The 18,737-nt window shown below is 51.6% G+C and overlaps 1 protein-coding gene across 1 annotated transcript in view; it reads right to left on the bottom strand.

Moving 5' to 3' along the window:
• LOC142575651 (tetratricopeptide repeat protein 28-like) overlaps positions 1-15,717 on the bottom strand; it is a 106,808-nt gene extending 91,091 nt beyond the window's left edge. Inside the window, 1 exon segment of the mRNA XM_075685180.1 lies at positions 15,067-15,717. Coding sequence (XP_075541295.1) covers positions 15,067-15,099 — 33 coding nt within the window. The 5' untranslated portion in view covers positions 15,100-15,717.
• Positions 15,718-18,737: the final 3,020 nt, after the last annotated feature.

The following is an 18,737-nucleotide window of genomic DNA, read 5'->3' as shown; positions in this document are numbered from 1 at the left end:
GTCGCCAGAGACGTCCCTGCGTGTAGATTGTCTATCTACGAGACGAAAAATAGCCAATCTTATCGTGGGGAGAGGCTCGATTAGGTGGGAAAAGACGAAAGGGGTAAAAAAGCCGGTGGCGCCGCCACCTTGAACTTTCCGCACCAGCTCGTCGCCATGACGTCATTGATTTCGACGCCGTCTTCTCAAGCCTAGTTGACTTTTTGCTGGTTTTTAGGACGAACTACGCTGCGTTCTGAAAGAATCAAAGACTGAACTTAGAAAGTTTCATGAGCTTATTACCGAGCCACAACGGCCCAAGTATGAAGAAATGCTTTGAAGTTCATGACGTTACACTGACGTATACAACGTACGCGCGCTGGGGCATCGGTGCGAAATTCGGGAAAATGTATCTTTGACTGTCATTTTCTCCTCTAATAACCAACCTAGCTCCACGAAATTAGCGAAAAAAAATAGGGCTTGGAGGGAGCACGTTATCAGTCTAAACAATTTTGTGACCTATTCGGGTGGACGTTTCAGGGTGTTCTGGAGCTAAAACAAAGGTCGCGTAATAGAGCAACTAAGCATTACTGCTAGCATACGCAGGCTGCTCTGATGATACAAGAAAGCAGGATCATCACTTCGATCCATACCCGCGGTTGTTCTCGCACAACACAGCTTTAAAGCTGTTTTGCACATCCTTCGTATAAGCACGGACGCTCTGAAAGCACCAGCCGAATGTGCCACCAGTGCTAATATTTAGTATCCCTGTAACATTTATGTTCAGCGTTCACTTAAGAGCGTACCGGCCTAGTTCACGAGAGGAAGTAGGTAAGGTTGTAAGACATCAGCCGTATACCACCTCACAAAAAAAAAAAAGAAAGCAGCCTATTCTATTTAAAACCACGCCTGGAGGTGTTTCGTATTCATTTGCATGGGCCCAGCACCAGCAGTATTGCTAAGTGCCCAGGTGAAATTTCAGCAACGTTTGTAATCGTCAATCGAAATGCACTGAGCTGAAACCTTCGTGTACACCAATTGTTATCCGCGATAACCGTGTACGTTGACGTCCGCGGAGTGCACACGCGAGCGTCACCGACAGGTGGCGCGGCGGTCTCAGAGGCGACCCGCGTTTTTAAAAGGGCAACGCCGCAGGCGCGCGCACGTTCAAACGCTATCTGGCGCAGAACCACGCGCACACCACGAATAAGGCGCGCGAGAAGAGAAATGTGGCGACATTAGAGGTCGGAGATGCAATCCTCGCACGAGGGCCCAAGCATGCACGCATAAAGAGTGCACGCGGTATATCGCGCTTTGAAATCTCCCGCGCTGCGCGGCGTATGTATGCAGCGTTTTATAGTACAGCGCTGCGTCTCGCGTAATAGCATACGGAGCGCGTTACGATACGTTGAACGTCGCTTACGCACGAACGCTCGTTGCGTGTAGGGAAGTGCGCCACGAGCGAGTGGCTATTACGTCCGCTGTGTCATAACCCCCCCCCCCCTACACACACACACCCTCCAGTCCTTTTTCTCTCCGACAAAATATATCCACGCTGACAGCGACGAAACTGGAACACCGTTGCTTTTTCAACGGCCACGCGACGACGACCCGCTGACGCGCGCCGAAAACGTTTATGAGCACGCTCGCACGCTAATCGCCCCCTTATCGGCACCGACACAAGTGGCCCGCAAAGTATACACGCCTATACAGCGACGATATATAGCGAGGATTGAGGCTACCCAGCGTGTGATATAAAACGGTGTATATATATGCATATATGGCGCGATCCCGCACGGCACTTCGACAACGCTGAGAGAACGCCAACGTCAGGTTCGCGCGGACGGACAGTATACCCTTCGTATCCACACCCTCCCACTCTATCGACAACACCGATCTCAAGATGATCGCCCGTACTTCCGCCACAAAGAACCATCGATCGTTAGCTAAGCGGTACGCCGTACTGCACCACTTTCGCAGTCGCCCACGATCACACGGCACCATTACCTCCAAATCCTTTGCTTTCGTATTTTTTTTTTCATTACCCCTATAGGGGCCCAACCATCCATAGTAGACCTTTCGCATCTCATTTCTCTCTCTCTCTCTCTCTCTAAGCGAAATGCCTCTGGTTCGCTTTTGAAGGGATAAACGTTTTTTGACGGTAGCGAACGCGACAACGACGAGAAACAACGTGAAGCTGCCTGCGTATATACAGGTCCAGCGCTGGAGGTAAAACCCGATCTCGAAGGGAGGAGACGTCCCTCGTTAAGCTCTTTCGCGGACGCCGCGCACTGCGACGAATGACTCGCCGCTCCAACGCAGTCGAACTGAGCGGAGTGGCCGCACCCGATAGGAGGTGTGAATGGTCGGCGACGAAGGTGGCCATTCGCGCACGGGAAGTACACGCGTTACAATGAACGGCATAGGCGTGAGTATGTGACAAAGAAAGGACGCATTAGCGCCTTACGCGCACAGCCAAGTAACCTCCTACATCGTACGTGGTCCTCGCTTCACGAAGGTCTCTGACACGAGACGTATCGGGGCACCACAAGGGGCCGCTCGCGGCCCCGGTGACGTCGATGGAGAAGCAGTTTCGTATCGAAAGAAGGATCTCAAACGAAGCTAACTATACACAAGAAACGAGTTCTCTTCAGTTTAGGTTCCGTCCAAAATGACGCTGTTTTGATGTCCAAACCACTGCAACCAGGTAGCGGCTTAGCCAGGACATAATTTCGAAAAGCGTTCTGAGCCTGAACTCGAATTATGCGGGTGTTTTGGTCCACCTGCTCGTTAAGCTATGCCGGGTCCAAATATGCATTGCAATATAGCATGCAGCCGCATATCATGACTTTAAAGTGCGCTGTCACACGTAAAGAGTTGAGACGAACCTGTCGTTTTAGGTGCCTAGAACACGAAACTCATTTCGCTGCACAGAAGAGGGCACGATTTTCTTTTTTACTAGTGTGTTCAAAAAAAAAAAAATATTTAAAGGCATGCCGATCCGAATGTGGCTATGCACGAAGACGAGACAATGCCGCCAGCACAACAGCCAAACATACACGCACGATGTTAAATGCACATAAATGCACGACGAAGATTGCGCACAATTCATAACCTATGCAATGTTTGAGTCGAGATGATGTACGGCTACAGCGTGCAATGCACGAGTGCGCTACTTTGGCCAAGCGGGCTTCACGTCAATGCGCCGATGCTCCGATGCAGAGCAAGCCCGACAGAAACACACAGCCAGCCAGAAATTAATGGCGGGGAGGGAGAGAGAGAAAAGGGCCGTCCTTCGGATCTTATCCCAGCGCTCGTACACCCGCCTCTTGATGGCCACTCTCGAATGTCTCACCCGTCTTCCTGTTAATCATGGCGGAAGCTCCGAGCGCCCCTGGACAGACAGGACAGGCCGAACAGAAATCTTTCCGATCTGGTTCCGCACATACACCACCTGTCGTGACGCGGTGGCCGGTGAGACTGGATACAGTTCCGGCTCACATCGTAACACGAAGCCGCCGGCCAACACGCACGTGCGCACCGCTGAACCTCCCTTTCCTAACTCAAAGGGAAGGATAGAAGCCACGGCAAAGAGAGACCGCAGCCGAAAGGCAGTTAAAGGGGAGGGTCATTGTGGGCCAAGTTATGGCCCGCCGCCAACGCAAACGTGTCCATACTACACAACACGCACGCGGAGCTCGAGAGTCGGAAGGTCTGGGGTGTGTGAGGACGAAGAGGAAGCGGAGGGAGAGGGAAGAGAAGGGTTAGAGCGCGTGGCCTCGAACCCAAGAAAGAGCAGACGACGGCCTCCTCGCCGCAGTGTCGTCTGCTCTTTGCGTTCATTTTGCCGGCGGAGCAGACGACGAAGGCGACGACGGCGGCGATAAAGCCGTCAGAAGGCGTGCTCCGCGAGACAGACGCCAAGCCGAGCACGCGGCGGCGTCGGTAAGCGAGGGACGATCAACAAGCACTGCCTGCTTGGCCGGCAAATGACGCCACTGACGCGCCGGCGAGGTAGATTCGCGGTGTTGTTGCACGCGGATGTTGCTCACCGGCGGTCTGTTCGACACGCCTCCTCTCCCCGAGACTAGCGCGTGGCGGCTCGTCTATATGGCACCGAGAAAGGAAGAAGAAAGCGAACACGCGCAGAACAGACGACCGCTCCAGTAGCCGCCTCCGCCATCTGTTTACAACGCCGCGGTCCATCACTTGGTGGAGCACGATGCGAAGACGAATCCTTTGGAACGACCGCGGTGTGTCATAAGTGCGTGTTTGGCGCCGGTGCGCAAACCGCGACGGAAGGGACCGGACGGACATCTCCGCGGACGGACGTAAAACCAAAAAACGTTGCTGTCGGCAAAGGGGTGACAGGGCGACACGACAACGGTTTCTTTACGCTTCCGACGAAGAGACGATGCCGTGGAGGCTTGTAAGAAACTCTACGGTGGAATAGCCGCGCCTGTCGCACGTGCACTCTTTGCCAGCCGGAGTGAGGTGGTGCATGGCAGTGGTGATCGTGATGATGATCATTGGGTGATTATCTTTGAAACTGGGCGGTAGCAACAGCAATAAAGCTCCGCGAAACTCGTGCCGAAAAGATTAGTTGCAGCCAACCGTGCCCCAGTGCTGACAGCCGTTCAGGTCACACTGCGCGCAGACTGCGCTAGACTATTACTGTGCTGTCAGCAGTAATTTACTTTCCTTCTTTCTCCTTCATTTACGGGCTTATTCATTTACCCAAACAACAAATCAGTACTGCTACAGTAAACTCTCAGTTGTACGAACGTCGGTTTAACGAATATTTCAGAATAACGAAGTTTTAGGAAATGCCCGGCAACTTTCCTATGGTTTCTATGGAAAAGTCTTCAGGTTAAACGAATTTCTGAATAGCGAATATTAGATCTGGAAATTGTTTCCAGTGTTCGTCCCGAAGAAGAAGAGCGCGACGAGGAAGATGCAATGGCACAGGCAGATTCAAATCCTTTAACTCTAGCCGAGGCTGCAGGATGCCTTGGAAAGTTGCAAGACTTCGAACGACAAGCTGTACGTGCCAGAGGAAGTGCACAAAAACATAAACTCTCTGGACAGCTTTGTTACTTCTTGCGCTTTAAGAGCACCAGTGCAAACGAAAATTACAGAATCTTTTTTTGAAATGAGATAGGCAGCAACGTAAGTGTTATGCACTTCGCATATATACTGATGTACATAGCTGGGAATCAACCTCACCAAACGTCCCGCGCAGTAAGGGCACTAGTGTCCTTGTAATGGCGGCGCCCTCAGAAATGTTATGGAAATTTTGTTGTGCCTCTATTGACTTTCATTATACGTCAATTGACTTTTTGATGAGCTGCATTAGAATATCATCCACGCTTCCTTTATTTTTATTTTTTTTTTTTGCTGGGGCACTGTCAGCCGCCGACGTTGCCAATCTTCATTGCTAGTAGCCGACGTCTTACAACGACCTATCGTCTTGTACGTGATTTACACCGATAACGGTGCGACGTCAATTATAACAAAACCGAGGTTGCGTACCGACGCTGATCAAGAGGATTATCTCCGTGATGTAGTATGATGACAGCGCGACAGAGATTAATCGAGTCGACCACAAGGAGGAGAACCGTAGTCGCCACAGTCCAAAGGAAGGCCGCGCCTCATCGATGCGAGCTCCGCCCCCCCCCCCCCCCCCCCCAATCTTCCTATGCGCCCAGCGCGCAGCGCGTTAAGGTCTTTTCTCCGTACACAGCGACCCCTGGCGACCTCTTCTCGAAGAGAATTAACCGCGCAGCAGCTCACGACGTCGTCTGCTTCATCGTCGACGAAACAGACGGCGGCCGGCGCAGCTTCGTCGACCTCTTCAACCCGCCACGTCCATCAGCAGCCACCGAAGGAAGCAGGAGGAGGGCTCCCGACGACCGAACAAACGAAAAAAAGAAAAGAAAACAAGACGAAACAAACAAAGAAGATAAAAAAGAAACAACAACAAAGGGACCAGCTCGCGAGAGGGCGCCATCCGTCAGCGTTGCCTTGATAAATCGCGCCTCACACGGCGCGCCGAATAAGGCACCCTCGGCTGGCGCGCGCTGAGCGGCGCATTGATGTCTCCCTAACAGCTCGCCGAGGAACAAGAAGAGGAGTAAGTATGCGGCGCACAAACGCACGCGCTCTGTGCGTAGTATACACGCAGATGCGGAACGCTCCCGAGATCCTAATTTGATATGCGTGTGTGCGCGCGCGCGCGTGTTCTCGAGAAGCCACGGCTGCGGCACGCGGAACAGCAGCCGCCGCCGCCAATCCGCGTGGCGCGGCTATCATCGTCAACCTGCTAAGCCTTTCTTCTTCTTCTTCGCAGTAGCTGCAGCGGTCTGTGCAGATGAAGCGCCGGAAGCGTTTCTCGAAGGCACCGTCGGGGCGAAGGCCCCGCCGTCATAAATGCGAAGCGGCGTCGCATGGCCCTGCGTACGCGCGCTTCCTCTTCCAAGCCGGCATGTATGTATACCGCATGATACGACCCCGCTGCTCAACTGTGCGTGGACAATACGGGAGAAGACAGTTCCTGGCGAAGGCCGCCGTGCAGCTGTGCATCCCGATCAGACACGAATACATGCCCGGAACAACGTCGTTTTAACGAGTCGGTTCTTATTATGCCGATATTGGTACATAGTTGCCAAAGTGCAAGAACCCGGTTTTTCTTTTCCTAAGTACCACGGTTGGATGAGGAAGAGAGGAGGCTCCATGTAGTATATACGTGAAGAAGATAACTATACCATCGTGTTTATTGTAAAAAAAAAAAAAACGCTTTTCATTATTTGCTTAGACGCGGGAGACAAAGGCGTAATAGCGGCGTGTGGTAAGCTGGCAACTCCGGATATGTTCGGCTTATCTCGAAACGTACTTTCTGTCTGCGCTTTTTGTCGTCGGCGTTACATCGGTGCTAATTTTCGCTAGGGCCACAAGAATACGCTTCGACCATTTTTACAATCTGTTTTCCGCCTGTACCCGACTTTACATCAGCGTTGAATATCTCACGTAATATTGGCATGCGCGTGAACCGTGGCAAGGATAGAAGACAATGCGCACAAGGATGTACAAGGGTTCGCACGAGGATACGTGATCTCTTTCCAATGTACTACAATACGGAGGAAGCGGAAGACATTTCCTGGCCGAGACAATCCTTATGTTACGCAGTGTCACCGTTTCTGACTTTCTTTCTTTTTTTTCTTAAAGCGAAGCTTTGCGAACCGCGCCGGGTTCCACGAACGCGGGAACTGCGGCGTCGGTGTTCTCTTGCCGAATATAGGCCCACCAATCACAGCGGAGTGCGATTCGTGCGCATTTGCAATCGTTCCGGATTTCGACGCACATCGTGGCAGCCCTAGGCGAACCCTAAGCGCCTGGGCCTGAGCACTTTCGGGTGTACGGATGTTAGTTCTCATCACCAGCCCTCAAGCAACTTTCGTTGCTCGTATGCGAGCCATGCAACGATCATACCCCTCTTCCACGAACCTCTTTGGCGAAAACTTGAATCGCCGGATATGTGCCACTGAGTATGAGCTATTGGGTAGGTGCCATTGGGCATGGGATGCATGATGGGTATTCGCGGCTCTTCAGTCAACCTCATTGACGCCGACTTGGGTAACTGGGTACGCATGCCACTTATGTGCCGTTCTTCAATGAGAAAAAAGAAAAAAAAGGAACATTTACCAGACGCCATGCTGCTCCACAAGTATTCTTATTCTCGGAGAAATGGCAGCTCTACATTGCTTCCTTTCCGCCTTACGCCGTGGACCCTGCGAACAAGTAGTGCTAAAAATCCGAGAGCTCATTCGTCGCCTCGCCGAGCAAGGACACGATGTCACATTTCAGTGGCTCCTGCCAGTAATGAACAGGTCGACAAAGCTGCTCGATCTGGTCACGAAGACGGTGTTCAGTAACTAATCCCGCTGTCAAGAACAGATGCAGCAGCGCAACTTCGAGTGCTTGCGTACGATGCCTTACAATCGCCGTGGAACACACGTAGCTTCCAGCGCACACGTCTACATCGACTGCACCCCCGTCTGCAACTTGATCCTCCACCTGGACTATCCCGATCGGAGAAAACGGTACTTTGCCGATTGTGGCTTGGCGTCGCACTTACGAAGTCGTTTATTTTTCCCATAGGATGGGAGGATAGTGCTGCGTGTGACCACTGCGCGGCGACGAGGAAACTATCGAGCACGTTATTCTTTGTCACTGTCCCCGATACCGAAGTGAAGGCGCTAAAATGACGGAGGACAAAGAAGAAACACACATACACACAGGGCGCCATTTCAAATGTAAGCCAGACTTCCACGCCTGCGCTGTGGTTGCCAGAAGCCATGACAAATGGGTTAGATTAATAATTGAGGCCAAAAGAATCATTGAAGCAGCTGATAAGTGCGTAAGTGTTGCATCCATATCACTGTCACGCAAAGAACTGCTTTACCTGAACGCGAATGCGCCCTGAGAAACTGTGATAGCGCTCCTAGTATAAATCAGTGGCGTTTTTTTTTTTTCCCGATTAAACATTGTTGGAAGTGGCGCCCTGTGTGTATGTGTGTTTCTTCTTTGTCCTCCGTCATTTTAGCGTCTTCACTTCAGATCGTGCTTAACCAACACGCCCAACTATCCATCCTAATGTGCCCGATAACCCGCCGTGGTTGCTCAGTGGCTATGGTGTTGGGCTGCTGAGCACGAGGTCGCGGGATCGAATCCCGGCCACGGCGGCCGCATTTCGATGGGGGCGAAATGCGAAAACACCCGTGTGCTTTAGATTTAGGTGCACGTTAAAGATCCCCAGGTGGTCGAAATTTCCGGAGTCCTCCACTACGGCGTGCCTCATAATCAGAAAGTGGTTTTGGCACGTAAAACCCCAAATATTATTATTAATGTCCCCGATACAGCGCACACAGGCCGTCAGTCGCGACCGCGCTGGCGCGTCTTGAGGACTGGCCGTCTTCGGTGCAGACAGTCCCGGAACGCCGACCTATGCCGTCGTCACACCACGAGACATGTTAAAGGCACTCTCGAATTTTTCACGTTCGAGTGGTCTATTGGAGAGACTTTCGCTACCTTCCCTACACCTTTTCTTTTCTTTTCGTTTCATTGCGTTTTTCTCTCCGCTGTTATTTCCGTCTTTCATGTCTTCTTCCCCTTCCCCCAGTGCAATGTAGCAAACCAGAATCTTATCCGGGTAATCACGGTGCCTTTCCTATCCCGTATATATATATATATATATATATATATATATATATATATATATATATATATATATATATATATATATATATATATGGAACCGTGATGCGTTCAGTGTGTCCTTCGTGCGCTCGCTAGTAGTCAGCAACTCCGCTTAACAAAAATATGCTCGGTATAATTTGTGTGCGCGCGCTTGTATACTCGTGCTTCGACTCTTCATGCTCTGTAGAAAGACTGTAGAAAGACTCAAACTGGTTGAACCTGCTGCGCTTTTGTTGACTTTCTGCGGGTACTTTTTCATTGGCTCCGATATTGGCAATCTCCCTCGTCGGTACGAGCCACGATTCGAGGCAACCACAACAACAGCACCGTCGAGTTGTTGCCGCCTACCAAAATAAAGGCCACCGGGCAGCAGATTCCCTCTTTGACGGTGCCAGATACGATAAAGACCTCACACAGCGGTTCCCTGTACGTCGCCGCTTGCTCTACCCTCGCGCGGGACGTGGAAATTCGGGGTCCGCACGCGCGACCACGAGGCGCGACCGACGACCGAATTCGTCCGTCAGCCGGCCGCACCTTCGCTTGGCCCGGCGCCGTCGCCCGGAGGCGCTTGAACAGCGATGGATGGAGTGAGGATGGATCGAGCGTGAAGTGGAGAAAACAGACGAGCTCCGGGGATTCTATAGCTTTAAAAAAAAAGCTCGCAGCGGAGACGGTTCCCACGAACACGCTGTTACCGTCGCGACGCCATGGTATGATATATATATATATATATATATATATATATATATATATATATATATATATATATATATATATATATATATATATATATATATATATATAAGTCATAAGGTCAGCGCTATAGTTTGAAACGGGCAATATGTTCATCCATGACGGTGTGATGAACTCTCCTTAGTCCTGCTGAACGGATAGTTGAGTCACTGACTGGTCACCAACCAATCTGTGCACACGGGTGCGAGCCCGCGATTTTGTCAACGCGTGGAGCACGTGCAGCATTTGTCGCAGTCGGCCTAATGGGTCTGCAGTTGACGAGTGCGTACGATACGGTGTTTTAATTTTTGTTATAGCTATATACGACAGCATTAACACTGTCGCCAGAGACACACGCACGTACACACACGGTGCGTCCGTCTGCAGCCTTTGTCTGTTTCGTTACAGACGTTCTACTCGGCGGTGGTGCGTGATAACGACTTTGGTAGAGCCAGGCATAATATAGACGATGCATCATAAGCATGGACAGAATCAAAAGGTAAGTTCGCGAGGAGTGGTAGTCCGCGTCACTGTTGATCGAGGTCGTAAGGGGGAGCGTAATAGGCAGCACCAGTAGCCCTTAAGATCGTATTATACGACCTTGTTTTACGGACGATCATTGAATTAAGGTGGCTGCGAATTCGTGCGGATGTCGACAGATAATCGTCCGACGACGCGACGCCGTACGGCCATCGCATTCCAGTCGCTCAGGTGTAGCACGAATATACGTCCTGCGGAGGCTTAATTTGTTTGCCTATGCTTCTCGGGGTTGGGCTATCGAAGAATGTAACTTTGCGGAACGCTGCGCAATTTTGCACGCTCGTTTCTCGGAACGCCGAGATTGGGAAGCAATTGCGAGGCATCCATCTTTCCGGTAAGGTATAGTCAAACGTATAGACGGGCGTGTACATACATGGGCGTGACGCAGGCAACGGGCCAACTCCAGAGCGCGCAAATGAAGTATACGCGGGCTGCAACTGCCTGAAGTGATCGAACAGAAGACCATATACAGGGTGTACGGGGTAAGTCGGCGCTTAATTTAAATTTGTGATAACGTGTAGAGAATTCCAAGTCATCTCGCGGCAAAACGAATTGTGCATTTCTGCGCAACGACGGCAGAGAATTTCTTCCGCGCCTTTAAAAGAAGACGAAAATCTTCGTGCACATATATATATATATATATATATATATATATATATGGATGGTAATCCGAGCTACTCGTGCAGCAGAGAGAGAGCGCAGCTGTGTGTACGGTAGTTACCACATCTTGGTGAAATATATTTATAGCCTCTGTTTGTCCAATAGCAGTAATATATCCAAGACTTTTAAAACGCTTGGCTATATCCGAGCTTAAATAGACAGCACTTCTGTGCTCTCCGTTGTATCCGACGCCATGTTCCTGCCCACAGCGCCGGCCTTGCGCTACAAAATAACTTCCACAAGTGAACGTGGGTGTAAATCTGTCGATAATTAGCAACGTTGCACTCTCTTTTTGGGTGTGAGGGCGTGAATTGTAGACATATTTACACCCTATTTACTTTTAAGTGTGTGTGTGTGTGTGCGTGACTTATTTTCACACGTCAGACGTAGAAGCAGACGTCAGACGCCAGCGACTGCCGTCTGCAAGAAGGGCAGCGTTGTTGGCTGCTCAGGTGTGCGAATGAATATTCGGAACTTTCGAATCCATATTCAAACAGCCTTTGAATATTTTAATAGAACGTCATCTGCGCGCAATCTATAGCGTAAAATCGGCGGCCGACGGAAGGTCGCACGGCGTCTATATACCGAGCTTGCGACATCTCACTCGACGGTTTTCGAAAATCAACGCCAATTCGTTGTTTGCTCGAATGTCGATTAATCGACTGACCGGCGGGGCCCAACGCGGAGCGCGTCGCCGCCATTTCAGGAGTTTGTCGCACACTAGAAGAAGTGGCGACTTCGTCCGCGCTGTCGTTTCCATGGTAAAACGATTCTCACAGTGCGTCTTTTTTTTTTTTTTTTATTCGCATGCGCGCAGCGTCTTTGAGCTCGCCAAGGATGTGCAAAATAGGCCCCGATTTCTCCGCACACAAGTGCAACAAAAAAAAAAGAAAGAAAGCACGCCTTTAAGCTTCCCTTTTGTTGAAACACAGCGCGCAACAAGACCCAATGGTAAAATGTTATTTACGGGGATAGAAAACAGACGTGGCTTCAGCGCGTAGAAGCAAGCGCTTCTTGTTTTGTTTTATTACGATCGTGCTATTAATCTTACTTATACAGTGAAAATTTACGCCGGTAGGGTCTGACAAAAGAAGAAAACGAAAAAAATCCGTGACGTCCCTCTCTGCAGCTTAGAAAACGATTAAGCCAGCCAGACGGGCACCTTCTGCGGCTTCGTTCGAAGATCCAGAAGCACCGATACGGGTTAACGGAATGCTTACACTCCCGTCTGCGAATCGAAGGTGTGGCTTGGCTTAGTCAACCGTCCGCGACCTCATTACCAGCTCCGAAGTTAATTTGCGAGCGGGAACGCGAAAATCTGCTGCGTCGGCCGGTCTCCCACTTGTCGCGAAGCCTTTGGCGTGTCATGGTCGTCGTATCGCGCGGAGACTGGATTTTTGTTACTTTTACCCCCCCCCCCCCCCCCGTGGCCACTCCTAAATATTACTCGCGCACACGCGCTTTACTCGCGGGGCCGTACGCGCCAACTCCAAGGCGTTTATTTATTATTATTATTTTTTTTATTCCTTCGCTCGGAGGCGTTCTGCCGTGTCCCCCAGTATAGTGTTGATTATCGCTCGCTGACTCGAAGCTCTTCCAATGTCGTCGAGTCCTTCTTTAACCTGAAGTCCTTCGTATTTTGAAGAAAAGCAGAATGCGCTAATAATGCTCGCGTTCGGTAGCCACCTAGCCTCCACTTGGTCGATACCTCGCTATCAGGAAATTATTTTATTCAGGTCCGTAATTGTGTTTCCTTACATTTTTTTTTTTTTTCGCGACGAAGTGTCGAAAGTCGGACAAACTTAAAGACATCGAATCACAGAGCTTGCAGCTTGCAGACACTAAGACAAAGGGGTAGTTCGGTGGAATGCTTCTACTCACATATACGCAAAGCAAAACGGGCATTTTGTTCGTCGCTCTGGAACACTTATCTTTGAATAACCCGCCGTGGTCGCTTAGTGGCTTTGGCGTTGCGCTGCTAAGCACGAGGTAGCGGGATCGAATCCCGGCCGCGGCGGCCGCACTTCGATGGTGGCGAAATGCAAAAACGCCCGTATGCCGAGCATTCGGCGCACGTTAAAGAACCCCAGGTGGTGTAAATTAATCCGGAGCCCCCCACTACGGTGTTCGTCATAATCAGATCGTGCTTTTAGCCCGTAACACGCCAGAATTTAATTATGTATCTTTAAATACGGATTCCCAGAGCTTAAATGAAATACCGAGCGGAATCTCAGAACTAAATCGGCAAAGCAAACAGAAAATTTGTAACTGCTTCAAGAAGCTCAAGTAAAAGGGGTAATCTCTCCGTCGAACAGGAGTAGCGGTACGGCCAGCTAACACGACCTCCCATGATAGCGGCCATCAATTTGACTCGAAGAGTCATCGCACGTAAAAAAAAAAAAAAAGGATAGATGAATGGGAAAACAAAGACATAAATCAAGTAACGCTGCAAACATCAGACGAGCGATGTCAGCTATAGTCAGCCACCACCAAGCTGAACCGAACTTGCTTCAAGGCTAGGAGTGCGGCACTGACAGCCGCTCCGAAGCAGACGACGCAAGCGCTCACTGCTGAACAGACGGCGAGCCAAGAAGGCCCAACACAAGCGGCTCGGTCAGCTCGGCTTCCGCAGAGAAAGCACCGAGCCAGCTACCAACACCAGCCCAGGTTACATATTTCGCGAGCCCCAGCCATTGCCGCAACAATGGGAGAGGTGGCAAACCACTGCAAGCTGTCAGTCAAGGCGGAGGCGAAATGATCGCGCCGGGGAGCAGCGCCTGGCAAGCCTATCGCGCGCCCGGCGAGCAATCAAGTCGGAATTTCAGGTATGAATGAAGGTGCCCCCCCCCCCCCCCCGGCCCTGCCGCCGCCGAGCCATCCTCCCTTCTTCAACCTCCTCCCCGACAGGCCCTGCTTTGCTTGCCTGCCTGGCTTGCTTGCTTGCCTACCACCTTCGAGGAGCGTCGTCGCCGCCGAGACGACTCCTCGCGCGGCCCGGCTGCCGAGGAATGCGATCGCCCGCGAGACGGCCACACAACCCCGCCATCATCATCGCTCCGCGACCCGTAAACACACGCCGCCGGCAGCTTTCTTTAGGTTTGTTTCAGCGCAGCCCGATCAAAGCACAGCGCTTAACCAGAACTTGCACGTCGGTTTTCCAGTCGGCGGTTTCCATCGGAAAAAGTTGCTTTGCACGGATACACGAAGACTTGCGTCTCATTTCTAGCTGGTATCGCCGAAATGCAGGCGTACGAACACGGACACGCAGAAAAAACGGCGGTGGAACAAACTTTAAGTCGTTCTATACGCTTCTGTCAAGCCGTCCCGTGTCGCGCTCTCTTCGGGGTCGTTGGTCCTTGCGCCATGCATAAAGAACACAGCTTAATTTGTAGCGGATACGAATAACTAATAGTGTGTATCAATACACGCCGAGGAAGGTGTCGTCTGCGTCCACATTGCAGCAGCAGCAGACGACGGCACCTCTAAACATCTTTGTGTAAATTTATTCTGGCAGTGAAGCGCAAGATCAGATCCTCAGCTCCTCTCAGCTTTTACGTAACACGAGCGGCGTTCATTTACGGCAAAAAAAGAAAGAAAATGTACGCGGCGCAGACACGCGAAACAGAAGCTTTATTCAGTGGCGGTCATTGGCCGCCCACAGCACACGCAACTGTGCTGCACACCAGCATGTGCAGTAAGTATGCACTATCTCGAAGCGTGCCGTTGCTTTCTCCGATCGCCGCGACCATTTTCTAACACCGTGGCCGCGACCGAGCAAGCGAACTCGGGAAGCAAACTTCGAGAACAGCGCGAGCAACAGGTGTGGTGCGGAGGTGGTTCGCCTTTGCTCTCGCGGAGAGCCGACCTCGTGCGCGCGCGCGGTGGCAGAGGACAACTCACCTGCTCGATGTCACGCTGCGACAGCGTCTCCATGGTGGTGGTGGTGGTGGTGGTAACCGCGGATCCGAGACGCGTTTACGTAAGCCCAGTCGCGACGTGCTCGTCATTCTGGGCCTAAGAAGTCGCGCTCCGTCGTGCTCGTCGCTCGCCGATGGACGACGCCGGAGGCAGCGGCGGCAGCGGCGACTGCGCACAACAACAACACCAAGGTGTCCTGCCGGCGGCGGCGGCTGCTGCTGGAGCGGAGAATCACAGGAATCACCACGGTCGCGGACCCTCCGTCGTCGGCGACGACGACGACTTCGGCGGCAGCCATGTTTGCGGGCATAAAATAGGAGTTGCGGCGAGAAGTCACTACGCGGTGGTACGCCGATGAGGGAACGACGACACGTCGTCGCCGGTTGGGCGGGGTCCGGTTCCCCACGGCGCCGACCCGCTGTCTTCTGTCATCGTGCACCAGCACCACACACGCCGCGCGCGGATTACACACAAAAACAGACAATACGTCAGGAGCGGCGCACTGCCCGCACTGCTGCCTCTCTGCTCGCCGCTCCTCGCTGGCTGCCGCTGCTCCTCGAGGAGAAAAGTAGAAAGGTGCTGCAAGGGGGCGGGCGCACGGGGGCCGCGCGCCGCATTTCTTCGGAGAGGACTTCCAGCAAGGGCAGCAGCAGCGGAGAGCGGGCAGGAGGGGGAGCCGAAACGTCACCAACGTCACGACCGCGCGGCGCCCCTGAGGCTCCGGTGGAGCAGTGGGTGCACGCTTGCGAATAGCGACGGTGGGGACGCAGAGTGCCGCCGCAGGTAGCTTGGCGCCTCGATCGTATAGGAGACTGCTGTGCGATAGGAGGTTGCTTACAACAGCCTCCTATCGCCGTAATTCCTTTCAGCCCCAAATAGACGGGGCAAGCTGTGTGGTCCGGGAACCTCTGCGGTTTTAATGGCGTCCATGTAGATATTAGTGCGTAAATGGTATATTCATAAGACAAGCTGGTTGAAGCTGTCCAGGTATAATACGGTGTTGAAGTAGGTGGATTAGGGCGAGAAGTAAGTATACATTTCATGGTTCTGAGCAAGGAGACTTATAACTTCCTTGGCTACGGAACACCGACCCAGCGCCCACAAGGAGTATCTATCTATCTATCTATCTATCTATCTATCTATCTATCTATCTATCTATCTATCTATCTATCTATCTATCTATCTATCTATCATCAAACGGAATAATGAATTTGAATCTTCGTGCGTCATGATTAAAAAAAACAAAAAAAAAACACTCGACTGGAATCAGTATAGTAGGGATCCATCTGCAACCAATGCCAACCATTTCGGTTTAATAAATTGGACCGGTTGAGGTTTCAACTCCTGCATTACGACTGATTTCGAGAAGCTTCCGCAAATTTAACAAATACAGCTTCGTGCATGTTCATGGTAAATTGATTGACTGGTGCATTTCCAGCGCTTCGCAAGGAACAGAAAATATTCAAAGAGCAAAAGGAAGCAGGACAGGGAGGAGGCTGGCCTTCACATGGAGTCATTGCAAATGGCCAGGGGATCCGCAAGTTTTACCTACGGCGATTTTTTCCCCCGCTGAGCCAATCTATTAAGGCTTGTTTCATTCGATTACTTGCGAACCGCAGAGGGAACGTCACAGATAATGTCGAACTTCAATCCGTAATAGCAGAAGCACCATGATGCATGCGATGATTGATGATCGCTAATTGAATCGAGATGGCGACAAACAGTCACAATGCCTACGGGATCTACCTGTTACGATATTGTAATGGAGCATTCTGCTTACCTCTGCTTTACCTCACAAATTTTGTCTATGCCTGGGAAAATCCTGTGCCTACCATTTCCCATTCCCCCCCCCCCCCCCAAAAAACTCTAATCGTCTCTTGCTTAGCTATAACTCTGCTGACCTTGTAGCGCTTCTGACACCGAACCGTTCGCTTGCGCTCTCGTGATTGGCAAGGATCGCGCTTGCGTCCGTACAAGCCAGATTTTGACCAATCACGAGAGGGCAAGCATTTGGTTTGCTTTCCGAACCGTTATATGAGGTCGCACACCAGATAACGCTCCCATCAGCCCTGACATACATAATAATTTATGATGGTTATGATGATCGATTATGACGATGACGATTTTTTATTGGCATACCATTTGAAAGGAGGCGGCGACAAATAGTCACCACATCTGCTTGAGGTAGTCATGTTTTACTACATCTACTGCAGTGTAGCATTTTGCGTGACTCTGCTTTACGTTCTTTCTCTATAAAACATCTATGCTGCAAAATGATCTATGCCTCTAACAACCCAAGCTTTATCTCCTAAATTTCCTGCCCCCCGCCCCGCCACCTCCAGTACTCTAAACGCCCATTCCTTATCTCGACCGCCGACGAGTCAATGCTTCCATGTGCTTTGAGTCACAGCGCTTCTGGAAGGCGGACGTCCCCTACGGTCCTGGCTGGGTGAATATCTTGGCGTTATGCGCCGACTCGATCTACGGACTTTCGCCACAGCAAATGTCCGAAGACAGCAAAGCAGATTCCTTCCTTAGTCGCTGTCGACAGAAGCGCCCTCTGCGGCGGGGCCAAACATTTCGCATTCCCTGCGGAGGCGAGCGAGACTCTCCACACTGTGCTCTCTCGGTGCCCCCACCGAACTGGAAATTTCTCAGAGGAGGAGAGCAGGGAGGAGAGCGCGCGCGGAGAGAGAGACGCAAGGTAGCAATTTGATCGCGCTGCGTGGCTGCGTTCCACGCTTCGACTCGCGCCGGTGCCTCTCGGCCTGGGGAGCGAGCACTTGGCGGACAAGCGGCCCCCATCTGCGCTGGACGGACGACGCGACGCTGGCTGCTGCTTCTTTTTCTTTTTCGCAGGACCCCGCCGCCTGCGGACACGCTAGCGCGTGACGTCACGAATGGCAACAGCGCGATTGGCAGCAGCCGACCGAGAACCGTCGGCTGTTGCCGACGAGCAATTTTTGTTTCCCCGGTGTCGTCGGTTTTCGTTTTCCCGACTCTGGCGAAGCTCTTGGAGCACTGGCGAGAGCGTCAGGTGTGGCATCGAGGCCACCTTCCCCGAACCAGGGGTGCTATTTTGGGCTGCCGAAACTTCGCTTGCCGACGACAGCGCCCTAAAGCGCGGTCTGGCGAGCAGAGGAAACTGTTTTCTGTCCTGCAGTGGACATATAAGATGATGATGATGATGATGATGATGATGATGATGATGATGATGATGCCGCAAATCTGCACCGGCGAATTGACCGCTCAGGTTAGGGCACATTTATACGTCCCATGCAGACCTAGCAAAGCGGCTTGAGAATGTGGGAACGCATGCGTTCCTCGCCAGGCTCCCAGACTCGCGTTTTAGCTGGAGCGCACTGCAGCAAGCGTGGATACGGGCGAGAGTCTGTTATCGTTCAGGATCACTGCCGGACTGCATCAGCATTTTGTAATTGCACACTCAAGCAAACCCGCAGCGCCTCCTGGCAAGCGCTGACTCCGCAAGGTGAAATTCCGCCGCGTTCGCATATTGAACCAGTAATAACAAGTTACAATACAGCGAATCGGACAACATGACAGAGTTTGACAGCATCCAAATTAGCGCTCCCGGATACCGTCCAATTCCGCTACGTTGATGTCAAAGTTAGTCAACTGTTCTCCCCTGATTG

This window comes from Dermacentor variabilis, chromosome 3 (genome assembly GCF_050947875.1).
Source record: "Dermacentor variabilis isolate Ectoservices chromosome 3, ASM5094787v1, whole genome shotgun sequence".
NCBI classification, from domain to species: Eukaryota; Metazoa; Arthropoda; class Arachnida; order Ixodida; family Ixodidae; genus Dermacentor; species Dermacentor variabilis.
The sequence above is the reverse complement of the archived record's forward strand: the minus strand, read 5'-3'. Positions and strand labels throughout refer to the sequence as shown.